This window comes from Gossypium hirsutum, chromosome A01 (genome assembly GCF_007990345.1).
Source record: "Gossypium hirsutum isolate 1008001.06 chromosome A01, Gossypium_hirsutum_v2.1, whole genome shotgun sequence".
Classification (NCBI taxonomy): Eukaryota; Viridiplantae; Streptophyta; class Magnoliopsida; order Malvales; family Malvaceae; genus Gossypium; species Gossypium hirsutum.
Window position 1 is genome coordinate 14,473,359 of NC_053424.1, and position 20,384 is coordinate 14,493,742.

Below are 20,384 nucleotides of genomic sequence, written 5' to 3' on the forward strand. Positions count from 1 at the left end.
ATGAGGCTATGACAAGGACAACACCCATGGTAACACAGGATAAGAGCATGCAAAATTAATTTCACTGCAGCAAGCAGGCTCTTTAACAAGGTTTATTAACTTTGGTTCAATCTCAATATGTGAAAAATGTTTAGTTTTCATGTGATTCTAGTTTTTCTTCAAGTTAACATGTTATTCTAAGTTCTATGAAATTCCATTCTTGAATATAATATTGTATTTTTATTTATCAAATTTAAATTCTCAAAAAATAAAAATAAAAATAAAAATATTTTCAAAAACTAAACAAAAACCTTATCGTCATTTATCATCTTAAATTATGACTCTAGTTGCGTGTTTTTTTGGTACATCTAGTTGTGAATGATTAGTACACTTTGTTGGACTAAGTAATTACCATCATCATTATATATACAAAGAGAACCGAATATTGAGGAATGCAAATTTTTTAAATAAAAATTTTTTAGATCAAGTCTTTTCTAACTAATAAAATATATTCTTTTTAAGTGCACTATATTTTATTTTGATTAACATTTACAATTATATTTTTGAGTTAATTCTATAATTTTATATTTTTACTTTTATTCCATTGAATTTTGTTACTGAAGTTTTGAGTTTTGATTGAATTTTGCTATTCAATTTTAATTTAAGATGATTTGATGACAAAATAAAATTAAAAAATTACTTTTAATATTTTGTTTTAAAAACTAAATAACAATAATATATCACTAAAAATGAATAAAACAGTTATTTCATAAAAAATAATTTTTTTAAAAAAATTTTCAAGTATTTCTTCACTAATTTTGTTATTTTTAAAAATATTTTATAAATTCACTTATAATTAAATATTGAAATAAAATATTTGAAAAAATAATTTCTAGTTAGATTTGTTTTTAAATCATTAAAGATCAAATACCTAGCAAAATTTAATCACATATAAACAAGTGGTAAATTTACCCCACACGACAAATTTACACTTTCACCCTAAAAAATACATTGAGTTCAAGAAACAAAAACTTAATTGGATAAAGTTGATGTTGTCTTTTCATTTAGAATCCTTGTAATGTCCATTGGCATAGAATCGTCAAACGTGGGATCTTTGATCTGTGCGCATATATGTTTTGTGTTGAACAGAATGTCTAGTATTAGCAAAATACTAAAAGAGCCATATAATATATTCCAGAAACAAACTACATTTTAAGAGTTTGACAAAATAACCAAAACCTCTGTCGGTTGCAAAACCATTAAAGCTAAGGGAACGTTCAAAATTAGAGATCATACTAGTGAATGTTGGCATCAAAATAATGGTTAAGATTTTAGTCAACTTCCTCCATCTTGCTGCCCTCGGCATCTGCATCCTCCAATGGGGGCATGTCAGCATCAGCATCTGCATCACCAGCATCCTCGTCGATGCTCAACCCAAGTTTCAACATCCTGTGAATTCTGTTGCCGAAGGTGTTTGGATCATCAAGGCTGAAGCCAGAGGTGAGGAGAGCAGTCTCAAAGAGGAGCAGAACAAGGTCCTTCACAGACTTGTCATTCTTGTCAGTATCAGCTCTCTTTCTCAGCTCTTCCATGATGGGATTCTCGGGGTTGATCTCCATCGTCTTCTTGCTTGACATGTATCCTGCCATACTGTTATCCCTCAAAGCTTGGGCCTTCATGATTCTCTCCATGTTGGCAGTCCAACCATACTCGCCAGTGACCAAACAGCAAGGAGAATCAACCACACGGTCAGATACTATAACCTTTTCAACCTTGTCACCTAATACATCCTTGATAACCTTGCAGAGACCCTCGAACTTTTCCTTCAAAGCTTCCTTCTTTTTCTTCTCATCTTCGCTCTCGTCAAGTTTCAAACCTTCTTTGGTTGCAGACACAAGCTTTTTGCCCTCAAATTCCTTGAGCTGACCAACTGCATACTCATCGATAGCATCAACCATGAAGAGAACCTCATAACCCTTCTTCTTTAACTTCTCAAGGAAGGGAGAGTTCTCAACAGCCTTTTTGCTCTCGCCAGTGATGTAATAGATGTCATTCTGACCCTCCTTCATTCTGGTCACATAGTCCTTCAAGCTGGTCATCTCATCACCACTCTTGGTAGAGTGATACCGGAGCAATTCAGCAATCTTGTTTCTGTTTTGAGAGTCCTCATGGATACCAAGCTTGAGGTTTTTCGAGAAAGCCTCATAGAACTTGTTGTAATCTTCTTTGTTCTCAGCAATTTCAAAGAAGAGCTCGATGCACTTCTTCACCAAGTTCTTGCGTATAACCTTCAAGATCTTGTTTTGCTGCAACATTTCTCTCGAGATGTTGAGAGGAAGGTCCTCTGAGTCAACAATACCCTTCACAAAGCCAAGGAATTCAGGGATCAGCTCTTCACAGTTGTCCATGATAAAGACACGTCTGACATAAAGCTTGATGTTGTTTGGCTTTTTCCTTGTGTCAAAGAGGTCAAAAGGAGCCCTCTTAGGAACAAAGAGGATAGCCTTGAACTCAAGCTGCCCCTCAACTGAAAAGTGCTTGACAGCCAAATGCTCTTCCCAGTCATTTGTAAGACTCTTGTAGAAAGCAGCATATTCCTCCTTGGTAATTTCCTCTGGCTTCCTCATCCAAATAGGCTTCTGCTTGTTAACCAATGACCACTCATGTGACACCTCCTTAATCTTCTTCTTTTTCTTTTCTTCCTTCTCCTTCTCCTCATCCACATCCTCAACTTTGCCTTCTTCATCCTTCTTTTCCTCCTCATCCTCATCATCAGAAATCTCTTTCTCAATTGTCTTCTCAATCCAAAGAGAAATAGGATAGCTAATGAATTCAGAGTGTTTCTTAATCAAATCCTTGAGTCGGCGCTCCTCAAGATACTCAAGCTGATCCTCTTTCAAGAAAAGAGTGATCTTAGTACCTCTACCAATGCTCTCTCCAGTGGTATCCCTAGTGACAGTGAACGAACCCCCAGCTTGAGACTCCCACACATACTGCTCATCGTCATTGTGCTTTGTGGTAACAACAACTTTCTCAGCAACCAAATAAGCTGAGTAGAAACCAACACCAAATTGTCCGATCATACTAACATCTGCACCAGCAGCCAATGCCTCCATGAACTCCTTGGTGCCAGACCTTGCGATGGTACCCAAATTGTTCACCAAATCTGCAAAACCAGACGAGCATTCACATTAACCACCTCTTTTTACTTGAAAGACAACAATACACCAATAAATATACAAGTAATCAATAAATTACAAATCACTTACCAGCCTTGGTCATGCCAACACCACTATCAATGATTGATAGGGTGTTATTAGTCTTGTCTGGCACAATATGAATGAACAACTCTGGCTGAGCATCAAGCTTGCTCTTGTCTGTCAAAGACTCAAATCTGATCTTGTCTAAGGCCTACAAGCACATTTACAATATTAAAACAATTAAAAACCAATACGAAGTCCAATCCCATTCATTACCATCATGAACTAAACAAGACTCAACTATGATACTAACATCAAGTAGAACTCATTGAGTTCCACAAAACAGAGATCTTCATTACAAAACATAACAAATAAGAAATTATTTCGCTCATTACCATTTGTTATACATTCTCATTTCAATCTCTTAAGAGTCATACAAACCCAAATGTCATACTAACAGCAAGTAGGATTCATCGAGTTTCATAAAACAGAGATTTTTTATTCCAATCACAAAACATGAATCATTTCCGTCATACAAACCAGAAAAGGCTCAAATTTAATTGAGTTTCATAAAACAAAGATTTTTATTCCAACCACGCAACATAGAAAATAAGATTATTAAGTTATTTGACTCTCTTCATGAAAAATAAGAAGTTAATTCACTCTCTTGCAGTCCAGAAAAGATTGCAATGTCATACTAACAGCAAGCAGTATTCATTTCATAAAACAGAGATTTTTATTCCAAAAACAGAACATGACAAGCATAAAAAAAGACCCCACAATTTCTGTATTTAAATTAATGAGCAAGATCTTTTACATAAAAAAAGAATCATAAACTAGTTAAATCATTCATAAAAAATGCAGAAAGAAGTACTCAAAAAAAAACCAGAAGCTTACATCGGAAGAATTGCTGATGAGTTCACGAAGAAAGATCTCCTTGTTACTGTAGAAAGTGTTTATAATCAAGCTGAGAAGCTGATTGATCTCAGCTTGAAAGGCAAACGTTTCAGTCTCCGCCATTGATGATAAATCTAAAATGACGATACCAAACACAACCTAAAGAAATATCAGAAGCAGAAGCGAATGGTTAGGTTAAAGTTGGGGGATTTTTGAAATCGCCTGTAACGAGACTTTATAGGAAGAAGAGTTCGTTCTAGATGCTTCTCTTTTGCTATTTTTATCAAATAGTTTTGGAGGGATGTGCGTTTGGGTTTTACTTTTTCTATTCTCTCTCTCTCACTATGCAGGTTTAAATATGTGAAAATTTTCTCATAGGTGGGTTTGTGGCGGTGGTGAGTTTGAGGCAGTGGGACGTGCTTAATTTTTTTTTTTACCTTACAGTATAGTTATAATATTTTAAAAAGGTTTAAAATTGGTTTAATTGTTAATTTAACTAATTTTTTAACTCGGTTTAATATAGGTGTAATCAAGCCGAGCTGAATTTAATTACTGTCGAGCTAAACTCAAGATTTGAAGCTTGATACTCAACTCGATCTTGGTCAAGCATTTATTTTTAAGCTCAAGTTCGACTCAAGATATAGTCAAGCTATTCGAGCTTGAGCTCAATTAAGCTCATTTACCAATTTTTGTACTCAAGTTCTAATTCAAGTTCGACTCAATAATTAAACTTAGAGCTAATAATACATATTAAGGTCAATAATGTAATTTTAATGATATAAAAATATGAAAAGTTCGATAAGGCTTACAAGCCGTTCGAATTAAGTATTATTAAGTTAGAATTGGGCTTGATCAATAGCTTAAGTTGCTCGAGCTTGAGCTCAGCTTGATAATTACCGAATCAAATTCAATTTTTTTTAGTTGAACTCAAGTAGCTTCCAAACACCAGTATTCCATTTACACCCTTAGATCAACTAGTCCAGACCAGTTTGTGGGCAATCAATTTTTTACCTCTCATCGGACCGCTAACCCAATCAATTCCCAGTTTGACTGGCAAGTTCAATCGAATTTCGAAAATATTTAATATTGAAATTTTTATTTATATTTTTCAAATCATTTATATTTTTTGAATTTTAAAGAATTTTTTATTTTTTTAAAATATAAATTTTAATTTAAAATATAAAAATAAAAATAAAAATAAATATTTATGTTTTTTTAAAATATATAAAAATAATTATTAAATTTTTTATGTACTTTTAAAGTGTGAGGACTGAATCGGAAAAAGACTGTAAATGTTGAGGGCTAAAAAAATATTTTAGTTTTGATATTGTTAACTTTAATGGGATCAATATTTTTAAATAAAAAAGAGTACAAGGAGTCAATGTCTCAAAATTAAAATATAGAAACTAAATTTTAAATTTAAAAAGAGTAAAAAAATTATTTAAATATTTTTCTTCGCAATTTAAATTGAAGGAAAAAAAAACAAATTTCTTGACAATGGTTTGCTTTTGTGTTGAATTGTTAATAAAAATATGATCTAATTTTGCCTTTAGTCCCTTTACCTCGTGACTTAAAACTTAATTCCACTTAATTTAAATTTAAAGTTGAGCTTCTATTATATTTGAATGTGTTATAAATTCAACTTTAATTTTTAAATCATGATAAAATATTAAATATTTAAATTTTAAAAAAAATTATTAATAGTTTATTAATTGAGTTTTAGTTTTCAAATTACATAAAGTAGAAAATAAATTAAAAGTAGAGGAAGACATTTAAAATTGGTACAAATTAAGTGAACCAAAAAATTGGGCACTTTTTCTGGGTCAGACAGACTCGTACTAACTTAAAAAAGAAATAGAAAAATATAGGAAAAAAGTGAACACATTTTGACGTGGCAAAAGGCCATTGGCTGTGGAATTAAAAAGGTTTTGAGACGGTTCGCAGGCAATTGCAAGCCCTTTTAAGTCTTTTTCCTTATTAACTATGGGGTTGCCTCATCCGTTATTACATTCTTTGAAAAACAGCATTCATTTGTTTACGAGACATGCACCTGCAATTACAAGCTCTTCCATTTCAGACCTTACAACAGTTGCCCTGTTCTTTTAACTTCCCACCAAGGTACTGTTTTTTTCTTTTCAGTTCTTTAGTTCTATATCTTATATTTTCTGGTAGAGAAAGCATTCTTGTTTTCTCTTCACGATTCTCAATCTTAGTCAATTTTACCTACTTTGAAAATCAGATCAATGGTAGTGGATTCTAATCAGAAATCAAAAGACTTGCAAAACTACTCTTTACGTTTCTCATCAGAAATCCCTCAAATATGATAGCATAGTGTGGCATTTTGTTAGTCAATTGTATCAAATTTTATTAGAAAGGACTAGTTTGCTCATTAATCTAATATACAGGGGATAATTTGCATAGTTTTTGAGTTAATCTGACTACTTTTACCTTTACATTGTGTATGCTTATTTCATTTATTGGAGGTATGTTTGTTATATGCATTTGTGTTCCTTCAGTAGCATTTCCCATCATGGTCATATTACTTTTGCTAGAATGCTAAGCACCTGAGCCGGTAATATTATGGACAGACAGCACAAGGATGTTACGATTAAGGGCTCGCATAGCCGGCGCCCTTCTGTATCAGTAAAAAGTTTGCCTAGGAGGGTGTTTTTGCAGCTTATGGGGTTCAGTCCCATATCGTTGTGTATTTATCCTCTTTTTGCTGCCCCGATGCAAGATATGAATGAACCTGAAGTGATTCGGTAAATTGTTGTATGTGTTGGTTATTATCTTTCTAGCCATTCCATTATCTTTATTCTTCTATTTGGTGATTTTCATCGGTTCTCACCGAAGATTGTTACTTTGGAGTTGAACTTTGAGGTGTTCAGGACATTGAAGCTTTCCAGTGGGGTGAGAATTCAAGGTATGATGGAACTCCAAATCTTTCACGAAAGTGTAGTTCTTATCAGATAAACAAGAATTATGAGTGAAATGCTCAAGTTTTTCTAATAAAGATCATACTTAATTCCCTAGCTTTTTCTTTCTAGAAATTATTGAAGGGGAGGGACGGCAAGCTCGTGACGGAGACTATGTACAAGTAAACTATGTCTGCCGACGATCAAATGGATATTTCGTTCACAGGTTGAAAACTTGAAATCACAAAAATCCTGAACTTAACTAATGTGGAGTTTCTTTTATCAATTCACCACTTCATTAGTTGAAACACATGATGTTTGATCCAGTCTGACCTGCCTCTGTTCTGTGGGAAACTTAACAGCACTGTGGATCAATTCAGTGGAGAAAGCTCTCCTGTCACCCTTCCTTTGGATGAGAACCAGGTGTGTTCCTGTTTCCGTTAATGTCGATACCATAGCATCATCACTATGTTGTTGCCAACTACATTCTTTCACTTGAGCAAGATAATTTCCAATCATTCTGCAAATACTCATCAAAAGTGGAACCTACGAGATCGCCATTTTAATTTACATCCAGGATTCTTTAACTGGTTTCTTCATCTGACAGATTATAAAGGGCTTGAAGGATGTTTTGACGGGCATGAAGGTTGGAGGTACATGGATTCTTGATCATTATAATTGCCTACTGCCACTACAATATTACAAGGAAAAAAGGGACAGAAAAGCCGTAATCTTGTCTTGTGCATACATGCATTGATAATTGGGCATGGATTTCGACAACTTGGTTGAGGCGAATATTGTTGCTAGTCTTTGCACTTAATAACACTTTGAGCCAAATTTCGTGACCACCATTTCCACTTGTTTGTTCTGTACTTTCTCTTTTCAGGAAAGAGAAGAGCATTGATACCTCCTTCCGTGGGATACATCAATGAAAACTTGAAACCGATTCCTGATGAGGTTTCAACCGTGATTCTTTTGTTTAATAAAGCATTAATTTTAGGCAAACCGGTTTTGTTACATTTGTTCTTGTGTTTGATTGCAGTTCGGTCCTCGGCGTAGCCTCTTATCTCATGCCAAAGAACCTTTGATCTTTGAGGTCCAGCTTCTGAAGATATTATAAAGGTTGTTGTGTGAGAAACTATGTTTTTCCTTCTCTAAATAGCCAGTAGTAGAAGAAATGACGTAAATGAGACATTGTAAGCCATACATTACTGCATTACTTATAATATCAGATTCAAAATTTTCTCAGCAACTGCAGCTGTGGGAGCTTATTTTTAATCTTTGAGATGATACCTTTAATTGGGATAATATTTTCTTATATACAGTACTAGCAGAAGTGGTAGTGTAAACTGAAAAGCAAAAGACTTACATTATTATTATTTATTTTTTTAAACAATTTCATTATAGATTTTGATCATATCTACCCATAGTCCCTCCCTAACTCATAAATAGAAGGATAATGTACTTCAGCGCATTCGAATACATGTCTCAATTATTTTCAATCTATTAAAAAGTGATAAATGATGAATCCATCTTTTCCTTTCTGAAAATGATAATATTAAGAAACTTCTATCAGAATTTTATTTTATTTTATTTATTTTAAAATATTATCCTTTCAAGAACTCCACATTTATTTTTGTTAGACTATTCCATAATTTATGGAATTTATGAACCACTTTTATTTATTTAAGAACTCCACATTTATTTTTGTAAGTCTATTCCATAATTTATGGAATTTATGAACCACTTTTATTTATTTATGATAATTTATATTTTATATTTAATAGTAGAAGTTATTTCTATATTTTTAAATGTGCAAAGTGACCTTGAATTTGTTGAAAATAACATAAAATGTTTTAAAATAAAGATAAAATTGTAGATTTTATAAATTAATTTTATTTACTTAATTTTTCAACCGTTTATATCGTTGTAATAAGCGATAATTTATAAAAAATAAAATAAAATATTTGACATTAAAACGACACCGTTAACTTGTCAAACCAGAAATAAGGAACCAAAAGCACCGAGTTTCCTTCCTTACTAAGGTCTCTCGTGGGACGGTTTATTCTCATACAGCAACCTCACCGTTCCCAGCCCTTAACTAATCCAAAAAGAACCCCAACTGAAAGGCTGAATCTTTACAGCTTTTTTCTTTTCAAGAAACCAAAACCAAAAATTTAAAAAAAAAATGCGAGCTTGGTTCTCAGGCGGCAGTAGTGGGAATGATGAGGAGCAGGGAAAAGAAGGGTCATCTCTTTTATCAGATTGGAACTCATATGCTGCTTCAAAAGAAGCAGAAGAGGGAACTACAACTGTGTTTGGGTTTGATCTTGAGTCTGCTGCGAGGTCTGCCAATGATACTGTCACTGGTACCTTCAATGTGTAAGTCTTCATCATCCCCCCCTTTTCTTTTTATCTGTAAAGATGAACCATCAAATTTTATGTGTTCTTAGGTTTAGTTTGGTTGAATTAACTATGGGGCTTCTTCTTTTTTTGACATTGCAAATCGAGCTTTGTGTTTATTTGTTTTTGTGGTCTAGGAGAATGGGATTTGGATCATTGGTGTTTTATTTTATGGGATGTAGTTAAAAAAAAACTTTAGTGAAATTGACTGTTATGTCATGGTTATTTTTACTTTTTCGCCAATTTGATTTAGGATCATGGATCTAAGTATTATTCAAAATATGGGAAGTTTGACTTTGCATTACCTTGGTGGAGTTTATGTTGTTGGTGAATTGGAGTGGGGTAAATGATCATTCATTTTGATTTGTAAGCTTCTGGCCAATTTAATTAAGTTTGAAGATCTTTGTTTGATTTTGTTAACAGTCATCACTTTGCCTAATAGGAAGTGAACTCTTATAGCATATGTGCAAGCCTCGGCTTGGATTTCCTCTGTTCTGTTGAGTATTATCCTGTCAAAAATGGCATTGTGACTTTAGTTGATTTTAGAATAAGAGGATAGATGGGTGAACAAGAAATAATACAGTATTATTAGGTCTTTCAGTTGATAAAAACCTTGAGATCGAGTTTTATTTTCCATTATGTTATAGGACTAAGTGTTTATCAGAGCATGTATCTACTTAATGTTAATTGGGTTGGTTTGAGCAACAAGAAGATAGTAAGATTAATATAGATCCAGTATATATTGCCAGTTTATGAGTTGAAAACGATGTGACTAACAATAGAAGCAGTTCTTTTATGAGTTAACTGAGTTCAATCATTAAATCAACTGTTGTATCTTGGTTATTCGTGTATGCTGTTTAGGGCTGTCCTTGGCAGTGCTGTGGTCTGGTGTTCAAATGGTGAACTTAACGCATCTCTACCAAAGCGAAGACCTGTGACTATTGGTCATTGATATGTTTGCTACCTGGAGTAAAATAGTGAACTATTTGGTGCCTTGTTTTGCTTGTTGTTGAGGATAGTTCAATTGCTGGTACTTGTAGATTCCTTGTCTTTCTATTTATCTCCAGAATGTATTATTCCTCCTTATTACCCCCACTGCAACACAATCACTGAAATTAGTATCCAAATGTAAATGCTAGCAACCTGCTGCTTTTACCATAAGTTGGCATATTTCCAATTTTGTATTAACTGTAGTTGTGAAAGAGCAATTACTTTTTCATATTTAATTAAAACCTGTTAAATTAAAATAAAAATGGATTGGTACATCGCATAACTCATAAGTTCATATTCTTCTGTTAATGCAATTTTTTTTGGTTTGGTTCCTCGTGTTCCAGTGTTTCAAAAGGGGTGAGAGATCTCCCTGGGAATCTCCAATCTGCCACAAGTAGTGTCCCTTCAGGAAAAGCATTCATCTACTTTGGTTTATTTCTGGCAGCTGGGGTCTTTTTTGTTTTCATTGCTTTTACCATGTTTCTTCCAGTCATGGTGCTCTTGCCCCAAAAATTTGCAATCTGCTTTACCCTTGGATGTGGCTTTATCATTGGATCATTCTTTGCTCTCAGAGGCCCAAAGAATCAGTTGGCCCACATGTCATCGAAAGAGGTACATATATGCTATATTTAGATATTTTGTTTTTAAATCTTTTACCATTTTGGTTTTTAATTTTGGATTTTCACACCATATCTGCAGAGGCTTCCTTTTGCATTAGGATTTATTGGAAGTATGGTGGGCACCATGTATGTTTCCATGGTGCTTCATAGCTACATTCTTTCTGTGCTTTTTTCTGTTGTTCAGGTATACTGGTTCTTTTACTTGTGTCATTTTCGCTATTCTAAGGATCCCGTAGTAGTCTATTATTCTTATCATGCCTCTTTTTTTTTTTTTTTTCCTTAAGCTTGTTAGGTTAGGTTTGTCAAATGATCAGCTGATATATAATTAATTAACTTAGCGGCAGTTCAATCTTCTGGTTTGATATCAATTTCTTTTCTGTTTCCGTGAAAATTCTAGGTCCTTGCACTTGCATACTATGCTGTTTCTTACTTCCCTGGTGGGTCTGCTGGGCTCAAATTTCTCACCTCTGCTCTTGCCTCTTCAGTGTCAAGATGTTTTGGGAGGTGACCTGATTTACTTTGACTTTGCTTTTGCCTTGTACACATCTCTGATAGTTGAGACTTTAATGGTCTTAGGTACATAGCTTTATTGCTTCCATGTTCACATCATTGTTGTTACCGGTATTTTCCTGAAAGAAAAAGTTCGAAGAGTGTACCTTTAGATGTGTCTAATTTTTTTGGAACGAGTTAACACCAAATTTCAATCCAATAACAGCACGACTCATTGGTTTTATTCCTGTCCATTTTGGTCTGCAATATGTTTAGGCTTATCTACTCATGTATATATATATTTATACCATTTTGGTATCCCTGAGCCAAGTCTAAGTGACTAGAGTTGTGGTTGTTTTATATAACCATAGATAGTTCATTTTTCTTTCAAAATTGAAGAGCTAAAGCTAAAAGTATTGAAGGGTGAAAGATGAGGCTATAGTATTATATGCACTAGTTGATTGATAGGGTACTGTGTTTTTATGTTGGCTGAAGGAAGCAAATTGGCAATGTCCTATGATCCATGACCATGTGTGCTTCCATCCTTTTGTGAACATGGATCTGGATACAAGTCTGAAGTAGATCTGGCATTAAATGTGTGTTGGTGGTATCTGATTCTAGTATCTTGGGATTTTCAAGCTTCTCAAATATCACAGCTGAAACCGACTAGGGGGAGATGGGATGGATGTGTAAGTAGCTTCTATGTCACATTCTGGAAAATAAATATTATCAGTTCATATGATGGGATATTATCTAGCAATCATTAGGGGTATGTTTTTTAATTTGGAAAATTGGGAGAAAAGAATAATGAGCTACTATTCTCCATCATTCCTTTCCATGTATAACTCATTTCATTTCATTACCTTTTGTGTTTATGTTTTCAACCTTAACCCATCATTCAAGAGAGTGAAATTTACCAGATAAGAAAGGGCTGTGTAAATGGGATTTTGATTTGTTTGCCAGTAAGATTTTCTGTTCTCTGGCTTGCCTGGATAGTTTTAAACATGAAGTGACTGGAAAGTGAAGTATTGATGTCTCACACAAGAAGCAATATCAGCATCAATTCCCCTTCTTTTTTTTCTTGACCAAGTAATATTTTAACAGAAACTCCTTGCTCCTGGGCTGAAATTGAAATGTTCAACAAATTATTAAGTTTCTAGATAAGGAAATGAGATGCAAATAGGGTATTTGAACTAGTAAGCAAAATCTAAAAAAGGATTATATGAACACGACGTATATCATGTTCGTTTAAATCATATCATAAACTATGTAAAGTAAAGAACAAAGATTTAACCATCAGCAGTCAGCACAAAATTTTTGACCGGAGCTTAAAAGCTTTCTCTCACTTAAACCCATAATTGTCAAGCTCGTACCATCATAAAGAAATAAATAAAGGATATGTAGGGAACCCAAATCCTGAAATTAGGGAAAGATTAGGACGGCAATACTGTGATTAGGGGACAATGATGCGACCTTCTAAATGCATGACACGTAGCTTTCTGTTTTCTAACTAGTATAATATAATCACTAACGTAAGGATATGGTTCGCCTTCTCCATTAACCAAAAATTAAAGAAAGGAACAAAAGAACTTGTCACATAAATCACAAAAGACAATGGGGAAAGCCAACAAAGTGTTCATATTGCGGAACTTTAATGCATATATTGAGCAAAAGTAAAAGCAAAAATAAAATAATAAAAACTATAGACTACAAAATTATAAAGAATACGAGTGGTAAGAAGTTTGTTATCCTTCACATAAGATTTTAGATTTAGTCTTGAATATAGAGAAAATAATATCGGGAGAGTTTATTTCCTATTTAAAATTCGACCTAACTCGATTATGAATTTAATTGGAGTTGAATGTAACTATCGAATATCATAAAATCTTCAATAATATATATATAAACAAATAAACTGACACCAATTGATGACATTAGGAATAAATTTGGTATAACAAAGTTTTCAACATTGAATATTTACTAGAAATGATAAGACAAAAACAAAAAAAGAGAGAGAATTAAACTTAAAAATTCATTACAGCCGGCTAGAAAAGCCTAGAAGGCTTGGGGAACACTAGCAATTGAAATAGTGGATGGTATATTGGCATTTGTTTGAGTTTTGAGTAAAAGATTGTTGTATTATTTGGGTAGTCCATGCAAGAGGAGAGGAGGTGCTAATGCTATGTACAAAATGTAAAAAGGAATGGAGTCGACTCCATCATGCATTTGTTCAGGGTCCACTGCTGAAAACATCCCAATTACAAATATAAATATAAATAAGAGAGGTAGGTAAGCTTAGCTAGGCCTTGATAGTGTGGAGTGGACATCATGTGCATAGATTGTAGTGCTCTAGTATAGAGGTGAGGGGAGGGGGTTATTGTGTTAACTTCATTTCATTGTGTTCCATAACTATTGAAACATTTCCCCATCTCCACCATGTATAATCTTACATGACTTTCAAGCATGCACCTCCACCTCTTTACTATCATTTCCATCCATATATATATGTATAAAGAATGCATTTGCCCATCATCATCTTCATGTATTGCATATCTCCTCTCATGTGCTAGTCTCATGCCAACAACACCAAGCAAAAAACTAATTAAGGTATGCACCACGAACCGAAGTTGTTTGATATGGTACAGTGAGGATTAAACAAATTAAACTCAAAAACAAAAATATATAACTTCTATCTAATCTCTCTATATATTTTAAACCAGAGAACAAAAAAAAAAGTATAATAAAGGTCTGTTGTTGTTCAGCTAATCTTATACAGTTGCCATTTGGAAAACCAGCAATCTAAGATCACATCATGTGACCCTTTGTTGCCTACTAGTTTAATTTGATTCCATTTGCTCATCTTTGTGATGCTTAAACAACTTCAATAATTAATAAATACATGAGACATCAAGTTCATGTAATGAGAGATAGATCCATTTGTAATCATCTTCTTGATTTGTTTTTGTTTTAATTTAAAAGGAAATTAAAAAAAAAGAGAGTAATTAATTAAGATGACAAGTATACCCCTAAAATTGCAATCAAGATCCACTACTTTCAAGCTTTTTACATTTATAGGTATATGTTAAATTGATTTTACCTAACATTGTTGCAGAAGATGAAAAAAGAAAGGAGAGATGATGCCCCCCATTCATGTTATAACACAAACATAATATAATATTACAAACATAACCTTTTTATTTCCTTACACCAAAAGGTTTTCCAAGTTGAGTTTCACTAAGAAAAAGTGAACAACAAAAGGTAGAAATTGGACAAAGAGGGACCATTTAGATTGTTATATGGTTTTTATTTCATCTCTGTTTAAACTGAGTGCCCTTTGTCTCTTCTTTTAACGCTTTGTTTCGCTTTATTTTTATTCTTTTCATTGTTTTCTGGCTTTCATACATCTTTTCTTTTTCACTTTTTTTTGGGGGTCTCCTTGGATTAACATGTCATGTATCTATGAACTCTTGGCTAGAGATTGTGAAAAAACAAGTTTCAAATATTTAAGTATTGGGCATTGGTGTTATATTTATTACAAGTGAACCTTATAGGGTCCACTAACTAGTGGTGAATATCTGACAATCTTACAAGAAATGTGCATTGGTACTTTGGGTTTGCTGGTATATACTAGTGGGTAAGAATTTATGGTCAAATTAAAGGGTAGGTATCGTCAGTAGATGGAGGTGGAGCAAAGCAAAAATAGTACTGTTTTATGATTCTGCGTATTTAGCAATTTCACTATATATGAATAAAAATTTCACCCCATTTTCTCAAGAAACTCAAGCCCATAATTGTTATTGATTTAGTATTGTTTATCTTGAAAGATTTTAATTATTGAGTATTGTTTTTGTTTTTTAATCAGTGGACCAAATTTGATTATGATTATAGTGAATAAAATAACAATAAAGAATTGTCAAGCTGGTATGTGATTTTCCCTTCAATTCAAGGCCAAGCTCCATTTCATATATATATTTTCTTTATAGCAAAGACTATCCGACAATTTGTCCAGATTTGGTGTTTAAACAAATAAAAATTTATTGCTTGATTCCATTACTTCCATGTGATGTTCACTATTGTAATGTGCTATAAACGAACCAAAATGCCTTTTTACACTTACTAAACATCCCCCACTTAGCTTAACTCTGCAGGAAAAAAAGTAATAAAAGATATCAGAATTTTAACACAAATCAAAATAGTTGGCATTTAAGATGGCCATGTGCTCCAAACATTACCGCGAGGGGGAAAAGGGTTTGTATCAAACAAAATTATGTGTGCTTATGCTGGTTAAATCAGAGAAAAGCAACTGAAAACTATACGGGAAACAAACACATGGCTTGGTAGTCAACTGTGACCACATAAATTTGATGGACCACCTTGCTTGGATTGGCACATAAATTCCATGGTTTATTGACATACTAGAGGTGCTTTGGGGTTCTTTCTGATAGTTAATTGTAGTAAAAAATTAAGGCTTAAAAACAAAGTATGTTAAAAGGTACAGAATGGGAAGAATATCAGAATAACCTTTCCTTTTAATTGACTGATTAACATAAAGACTGAAAGAAAGAAATAAAAAAAATAAGAAATCCATCTGCAATGCATCACCATCTCTTGTTTAACAACTACATCTAGACCTATTATAATATTAGAAAAAGAAAGTGCACTTGGATCCAGATCTTCTGCATTTGTTCTATAAACAAAACATGGGGTTCAACCCTCTTCAATCCCAAAACAGATCACCTGTTCTCTTCTCTAAGCAATGCCTGCAACACCAAGGAATCTCCTGCTTTCCTCCAATATCTTCTCCTTCACCTTACTTCTCTCAATAAACACACTTTTTTTCTATCGTTGCTACTCGATTGATGAGCAGGGGCAGGCTCTTTTAACATGGAAGAACAGCTTAAACAGCAGCGGAGATGCACTCAAATCGTGGAGTTCATTAGATGCTACTCCATGCAGATGGTTTGGGATTCATTGCAACTCACAAGTCGAGGTAGTTGAGATAAGGTTGAAAGCAATAGAGTTGCAAGGCTCATTGCCTTCTAATTTGCAGTCTCTAAAATCCTTGAAGACCCTTGTGCTTTCATCAACCAATCTTACAGGCACAATCCCTAAGGAGCTCGGTGATCAGTATGAGCTAAGTTATGTTGACCTCAGTGGCAATTCTCTCACAGGTGAAATCCCCCTGGAAATTTGCAGACTGAGCAAATTGGAAACATTGTCTCTCAACTCAAACTTCCTTGAAGGTGAAGTTCCGTCAGGAATAGGGAATCTTTCCAGCCTTGTTTACCTGACACTCTATGACAATCAACTCAGCGGTGAAATTCCAAAGAGCATTGGAGACTTGAGAAAGCTACAAGTTTTTCGAGCAGGTGGAAATAAAAATCTTAAAGGGGAGCTGCCCTGGGAGATAGGGAACTGCACCAGCTTGGTTATGTTCGGCCTCGCTGAAACTAGCATTTCTGGCAGTCTTCCCTCATCATTAGGAATGCTGAAAAGAATTCAAACCATAGCCATTTTTACATCTTTGATATCAGGTCCTATACCAGAAGAGATTGGTAATTGCAGTGAGCTGCAAAATCTTTACCTGTATCAAAATTCTATATCCGGTCCAATCCCGAGTCAAGTCGGTCAGCTGAGCAAGCTTCAAGGTCTGCTATTGTGGCAGAATAACTTAGTTGGTAGTATCCCAGATGAACTTGGAAGCTGCACGGAGCTAACTATGGTGGATTTATCTGATAATCATCTGACAGGTAGCATACCAAGAAGCATTGGAAAACTTTTGAAGCTTCAAGAGCTTCAATTTAGTGTTAATCAGTTATCAGGTACAATTCCTTCTGAAATTTCAAATTGCATTGAGCTAACTCATCTGGAAATCGACAACAACGCCATCTCCGGTGAGATTCCTGTTCTCATTGGCAACCTTAAGAGTTTGACTCTATTCTTTGCCTGGCAAAATAAGCTGACTGGAAATATTCCAGATAGTCTTTCTCAGTGCCAGGATCTTGAGGCAATTGATCTATCCTACAATAGCCTATTTGGTTCAATCCCAAAAGAGATTTTTGGTTTGAGAAATCTCACCAAATTACTGCTACTTTCCAATGATTTATCTGGTTTTATTCCGCCAGATATAGGAAACTGCACCAATCTGTACAGGTTACGTTTGAATGACAATAAACTTGCAGGAACAGTTCCATCAGAGATAGGGAAGTTGAAGGGCTTGAATTTCGTTGACTTAAGCAACAATCGCCTTGTTGGAGGAATTCCTCCATCAATAAATGGAATTCAAAACCTTGAATTTCTTGACCTCCATTCAAATGGGATTACGGGTTCTTTGCCAGATTCTCTGCCTACTAGCCTACAATACATGGATATTTCAGACAACAGGCTTATAGGTCCTTTGACTCATGGTATTGGGTCCTTAACTCAATTGACCAAGCTTAATTTGGGAAGGAATCAACTTTCTGGAAGGATTCCATCTGAGATATTGGCCTGCAGTAAGCTCCAATTGTTGAACCTGGGTGACAATGGTTTCTTTGGTGAAATTCCAAAGGAACTAGGCCAGATTCCAGCACTTGAAATTTCTCTCAATCTTAGCTGCAACCAGTTTTCCGGTGAAATTCCCTCTGAGTTCTCTGGTCTTACTAAGCTAGCAGTACTTGACCTCTCTCACAACAAATTCTCTGGTAAGTTAGATAACCTCGCAAGCCTACAAAACCTTGTGTCTCTCAATGTCTCCTTCAATGACTTCTCTGGTGAACTTCCAAATTCCCCATTTTTCCGAAAGCTCCCATTGAGTGACCTTGAGTCAAACAAAGACCTCTATATTTCAAATGGTGTTGTAACTTCAGCTGATATTGAGAATTCAAGGCATGTTAGGCCAGCTGTGAAGCTAGCTATGTCTATCCTTATAAGTGGCAGTGCAGTTCTTGTACTACTGGCTATCTACATGTTAGTTCGTGCCCGGTTTACTAACAATGGCCTCATGGAGGATGATAATTGGGAAGTGACCCTGTACCAGAAGCTCGACTTATCAATTGATGATATCGTCCACAATTTAACTTCAGCTAATGTGATTGGCACTGGGAGCTCTGGGGTCGTATACAGGGTAATAATTCCAAATGGTGAAACCTTAGCAATTAAGAAGATGTGGTCATCAGAAGAGTCTGGTGCATTCACTTCTGAGATTGAGACGCTTGGCTCAATCAGGCACAGAAACATTGTTCGGCTTCTTGGTTGGGGTTCAAACAGGAATCTGAAACTGCTGTTTTACAATTATCTTCCAAGTGGAAGCTTGAGTTCACTCCTTCATGGTGCTGGAAAAGGAGGAGCTGAATGGGAAGCTAGATACGATGTTGTGCTGGGTGTGGCACATGCCCTTGCATACTTGCACCATGACTGTGTGCCTGCAATCTTGCACGGGGATGTGAAAGCTATGAATGTCTTATTAGGTGCTGGCTATGAGCCTTTCCTTGCTGACTTTGGGTTAGCTCGTGTTATTAAAAGCAATGAAGATGATAAATTTTCCAAATTAAGTCCAAGACCACACCTAGCAGGTTCTTATGGGTACATGGCTCCAGGTATTATTTCCTTTGTCCTAATCAGGGTTCAATCAACTTGTTATTCTTAATTCATTCATATAAATCGTTAATGGTTCTAATCTTTCATGGCTACTCTCAGAACATGCAACAATGCAACGCATCACAGAGAAAAGTGATGTATACAGTTTTGGAGTAGTCCTCTTAGAGGTGCTAACTGGAAGGCATCCATTGGACCCAACATTGCCAGGGGGTGCACTTCAGTGGGTTCGGGACCATTTAGCAAACAAGCGGAACCCATCTGACATCCTGGATCCAAAGCTTAGAGGGAGGGCTGACCCTGCTATGCATGAAATGCTACAAACACTGGCTGTATCATGCCTGTGTGTCAGTGCCCGGCCTGACGATCGTCCAACGATGAAAGATGTTGTAGCAATGCTTAAAGAAATTCATCATGTTGAGACCTCGAGGGACATATCAAAGGGAACCTCAACAGCCCCTCAGCCTCAATCACCACAACCTCCTACTAGAACAGTAGTTTCTCAAGGATCTTCTAATTGTTCCTTTGCTTTTTCGGATGATTCAATCCTATCATCAGGCGGAGGTTTCAATTTGTAGCTACTTATGTGGTGCATAATTTGTTCATAGTCAGTCCATAGAAGAAACTTTGGGAAGTGTTAAATGGTCTGAGTTGTAATTGATGCTATACTTAATAATTACTTAGATTTCACTTAAGTGTAAAGTAAAAAGAGAGAAGAGGAATATGTTGGGAGTAGAGATGAGAATTGAGAGAATGAGTGCAAGCAGGTAGAAGCCGAAACAATGATTGTTAGCACTGGAGTTATGTAATTAGAAGTTATTGCAAGGAATAAGATTCTCTGTTTCTCGACCAGCTTAAGAGAAGAGGTCACATGGTCCCATGTTCCATGTGCATGTGCTGTCTGACAAAGACTTTACTTCCAGTATTCAGCGATGTTAAAAGTCTTCCCCAAGCTAAACTAACCCGGGTTTGGGTATTGAAGACTGTCCTAATCATCAGCACATGCAGTGGAAAATACCATTACATTTAAATATTCTCAAGATTTCTAAAAGAGTTAATCCATTAGTTGGACTCAACTTGATCATTGTTATCACATCCATTTCTGCGTTTATGGTGTTTTGTTATTAGTTTCACTTGGTTTCCTTTCCCAAAACATGGCTCGGGGAGAAAGATTGATGCACAACATAAACTCTGTTCACGTGAGGATAGTGTTGAATATTGGCAATATCCCACATTAGGAAAAGATAGAAATGGAGGGGGTTTGGTTTGTTATATATAGAACCCCTCCCCCTTTGGTTGTATCATCCCAAAATCTT

At 35.0% G+C, this 20,384-nt stretch overlaps 4 protein-coding genes across 6 annotated transcripts; 3 read left to right on the forward strand and 1 right to left on the reverse strand.

The window, feature by feature from the left end:
* Window positions 1-1,148: 1,148 nt before the first annotated feature.
* On the reverse strand, window positions 1,149-4,402 carry LOC121206214 (heat shock cognate protein 80). The gene is made up of 3 exons (XM_041076820.1): window positions 4,077-4,402; window positions 3,249-3,390; window positions 1,149-3,145 (listed from the first exon to the last, which is right to left on the reverse strand). Exons 1-3 carry the CDS (start codon window positions 4,197-4,199, stop codon window positions 1,311-1,313), a joined length of 2,100 nt encoding a protein of 699 aa, XP_040932754.1. The 5' UTR covers window positions 4,200-4,402; the 3' UTR covers window positions 1,149-1,310.
* A 1,658-nt stretch (window positions 4,403-6,060) lies between these two features.
* On the forward strand, window positions 6,061-8,269 carry LOC121206217 (peptidyl-prolyl cis-trans isomerase FKBP16-1, chloroplastic). Its single transcript, XM_041076834.1, has 8 exons — window positions 6,061-6,194; window positions 6,665-6,838; window positions 6,965-6,999; window positions 7,124-7,217; window positions 7,354-7,414; window positions 7,599-7,644; window positions 7,878-7,948; window positions 8,034-8,269. Exons 1-8 carry the CDS (start codon window positions 6,121-6,123, stop codon window positions 8,109-8,111), a joined length of 633 nt encoding a protein of 210 aa, XP_040932768.1. The 5' UTR covers window positions 6,061-6,120; the 3' UTR covers window positions 8,112-8,269.
* Window positions 8,270-8,998: 729 nt separating this feature from the next.
* Window positions 8,999-12,518, forward strand: LOC121206215 (protein transport protein SFT2). Of its 3 annotated transcripts, none has more exons than XM_041076827.1 (5): window positions 8,999-9,373; window positions 10,729-10,996; window positions 11,084-11,188; window positions 11,402-11,508; window positions 11,989-12,518. In XM_041076827.1, exons 1-5 carry the CDS (start codon window positions 9,180-9,182, stop codon window positions 12,011-12,013), a joined length of 699 nt encoding a protein of 232 aa, XP_040932761.1. In that variant the 5' UTR covers window positions 8,999-9,179; the 3' UTR covers window positions 12,014-12,518. The 3 variants fall into 3 exon arrangements, with proteins under 3 accessions (XP_040932761.1, XP_040932759.1, XP_040932766.1); XM_041076825.1 differs by having other exon boundaries at window positions 11,993-12,518; XM_041076832.1 differs by lacking the exon at window positions 11,989-12,518 and having other exon boundaries at window positions 11,402-11,737.
* Window positions 12,519-16,249: 3,731 nt separating this feature from the next.
* LOC107922094 (leucine-rich repeat receptor-like serine/threonine-protein kinase RGI4) lies at window positions 16,250-19,920 on the forward strand. Its single transcript, XM_016851933.2, has 2 exons — window positions 16,250-19,070; window positions 19,171-19,920. Exons 1-2 carry the CDS (start codon window positions 16,250-16,252, stop codon window positions 19,644-19,646), a joined length of 3,297 nt encoding a protein of 1,098 aa, XP_016707422.2. The 3' UTR covers window positions 19,647-19,920.
* Window positions 19,921-20,384: the final 464 nt, after the last annotated feature.

Bases quoted from the DNA above. Each gene is read 5' to 3' on its own strand.
- LOC121206214 (XM_041076820.1), bottom strand. From the start codon at position 4,199: ATGGCGGAGACTGAAACGTTTGCCTTTCAAGCTGAGATCAATCAGCTT. The intron at 3,391-4,076 runs GTAAGCTTCTGG...ATGTGCTTGTAG, and splicing joins TCATCAGCAATTCTTCCGAT to GCCTTAGACAAGATCAGATT. The intron at 3,146-3,248 runs GTAAGTGATTTG...CTGGTTTTGCAG, and splicing joins TGTTGGCATGACCAAGGCTG to ATTTGGTGAACAATTTGGGT.
- LOC121206217 (XM_041076834.1), top strand. From the start codon at position 6,121: ATGCACCTGCAATTACAAGCTCTTCCATTTCAGACCTTACAACAGTTG. The intron at 7,218-7,353 runs GTTGAAAACTTG...GAAACTTAACAG, and splicing joins AATGGATATTTCGTTCACAG to CACTGTGGATCAATTCAGTG. The intron at 7,949-8,033 runs GTTTCAACCGTG...GTTTGATTGCAG, and splicing joins TGAAACCGATTCCTGATGAG to TTCGGTCCTCGGCGTAGCCT.
- LOC121206215 (XM_041076825.1), top strand. From the start codon at position 9,180: ATGCGAGCTTGGTTCTCAGGCGGCAGTAGTGGGAATGATGAGGAGCAG. The intron at 9,374-10,728 runs GTAAGTCTTCAT...CTCGTGTTCCAG, and splicing joins GTCACTGGTACCTTCAATGT to TGTTTCAAAAGGGGTGAGAG. The intron at 10,997-11,083 runs GTACATATATGC...CCATATCTGCAG, and splicing joins CCCACATGTCATCGAAAGAG to AGGCTTCCTTTTGCATTAGG.
- LOC107922094 (XM_016851933.2), top strand. From the start codon at position 16,250: ATGCCTGCAACACCAAGGAATCTCCTGCTTTCCTCCAATATCTTCTCC. The intron at 19,071-19,170 runs GTATTATTTCCT...GGCTACTCTCAG, and splicing joins TTATGGGTACATGGCTCCAG to AACATGCAACAATGCAACGC.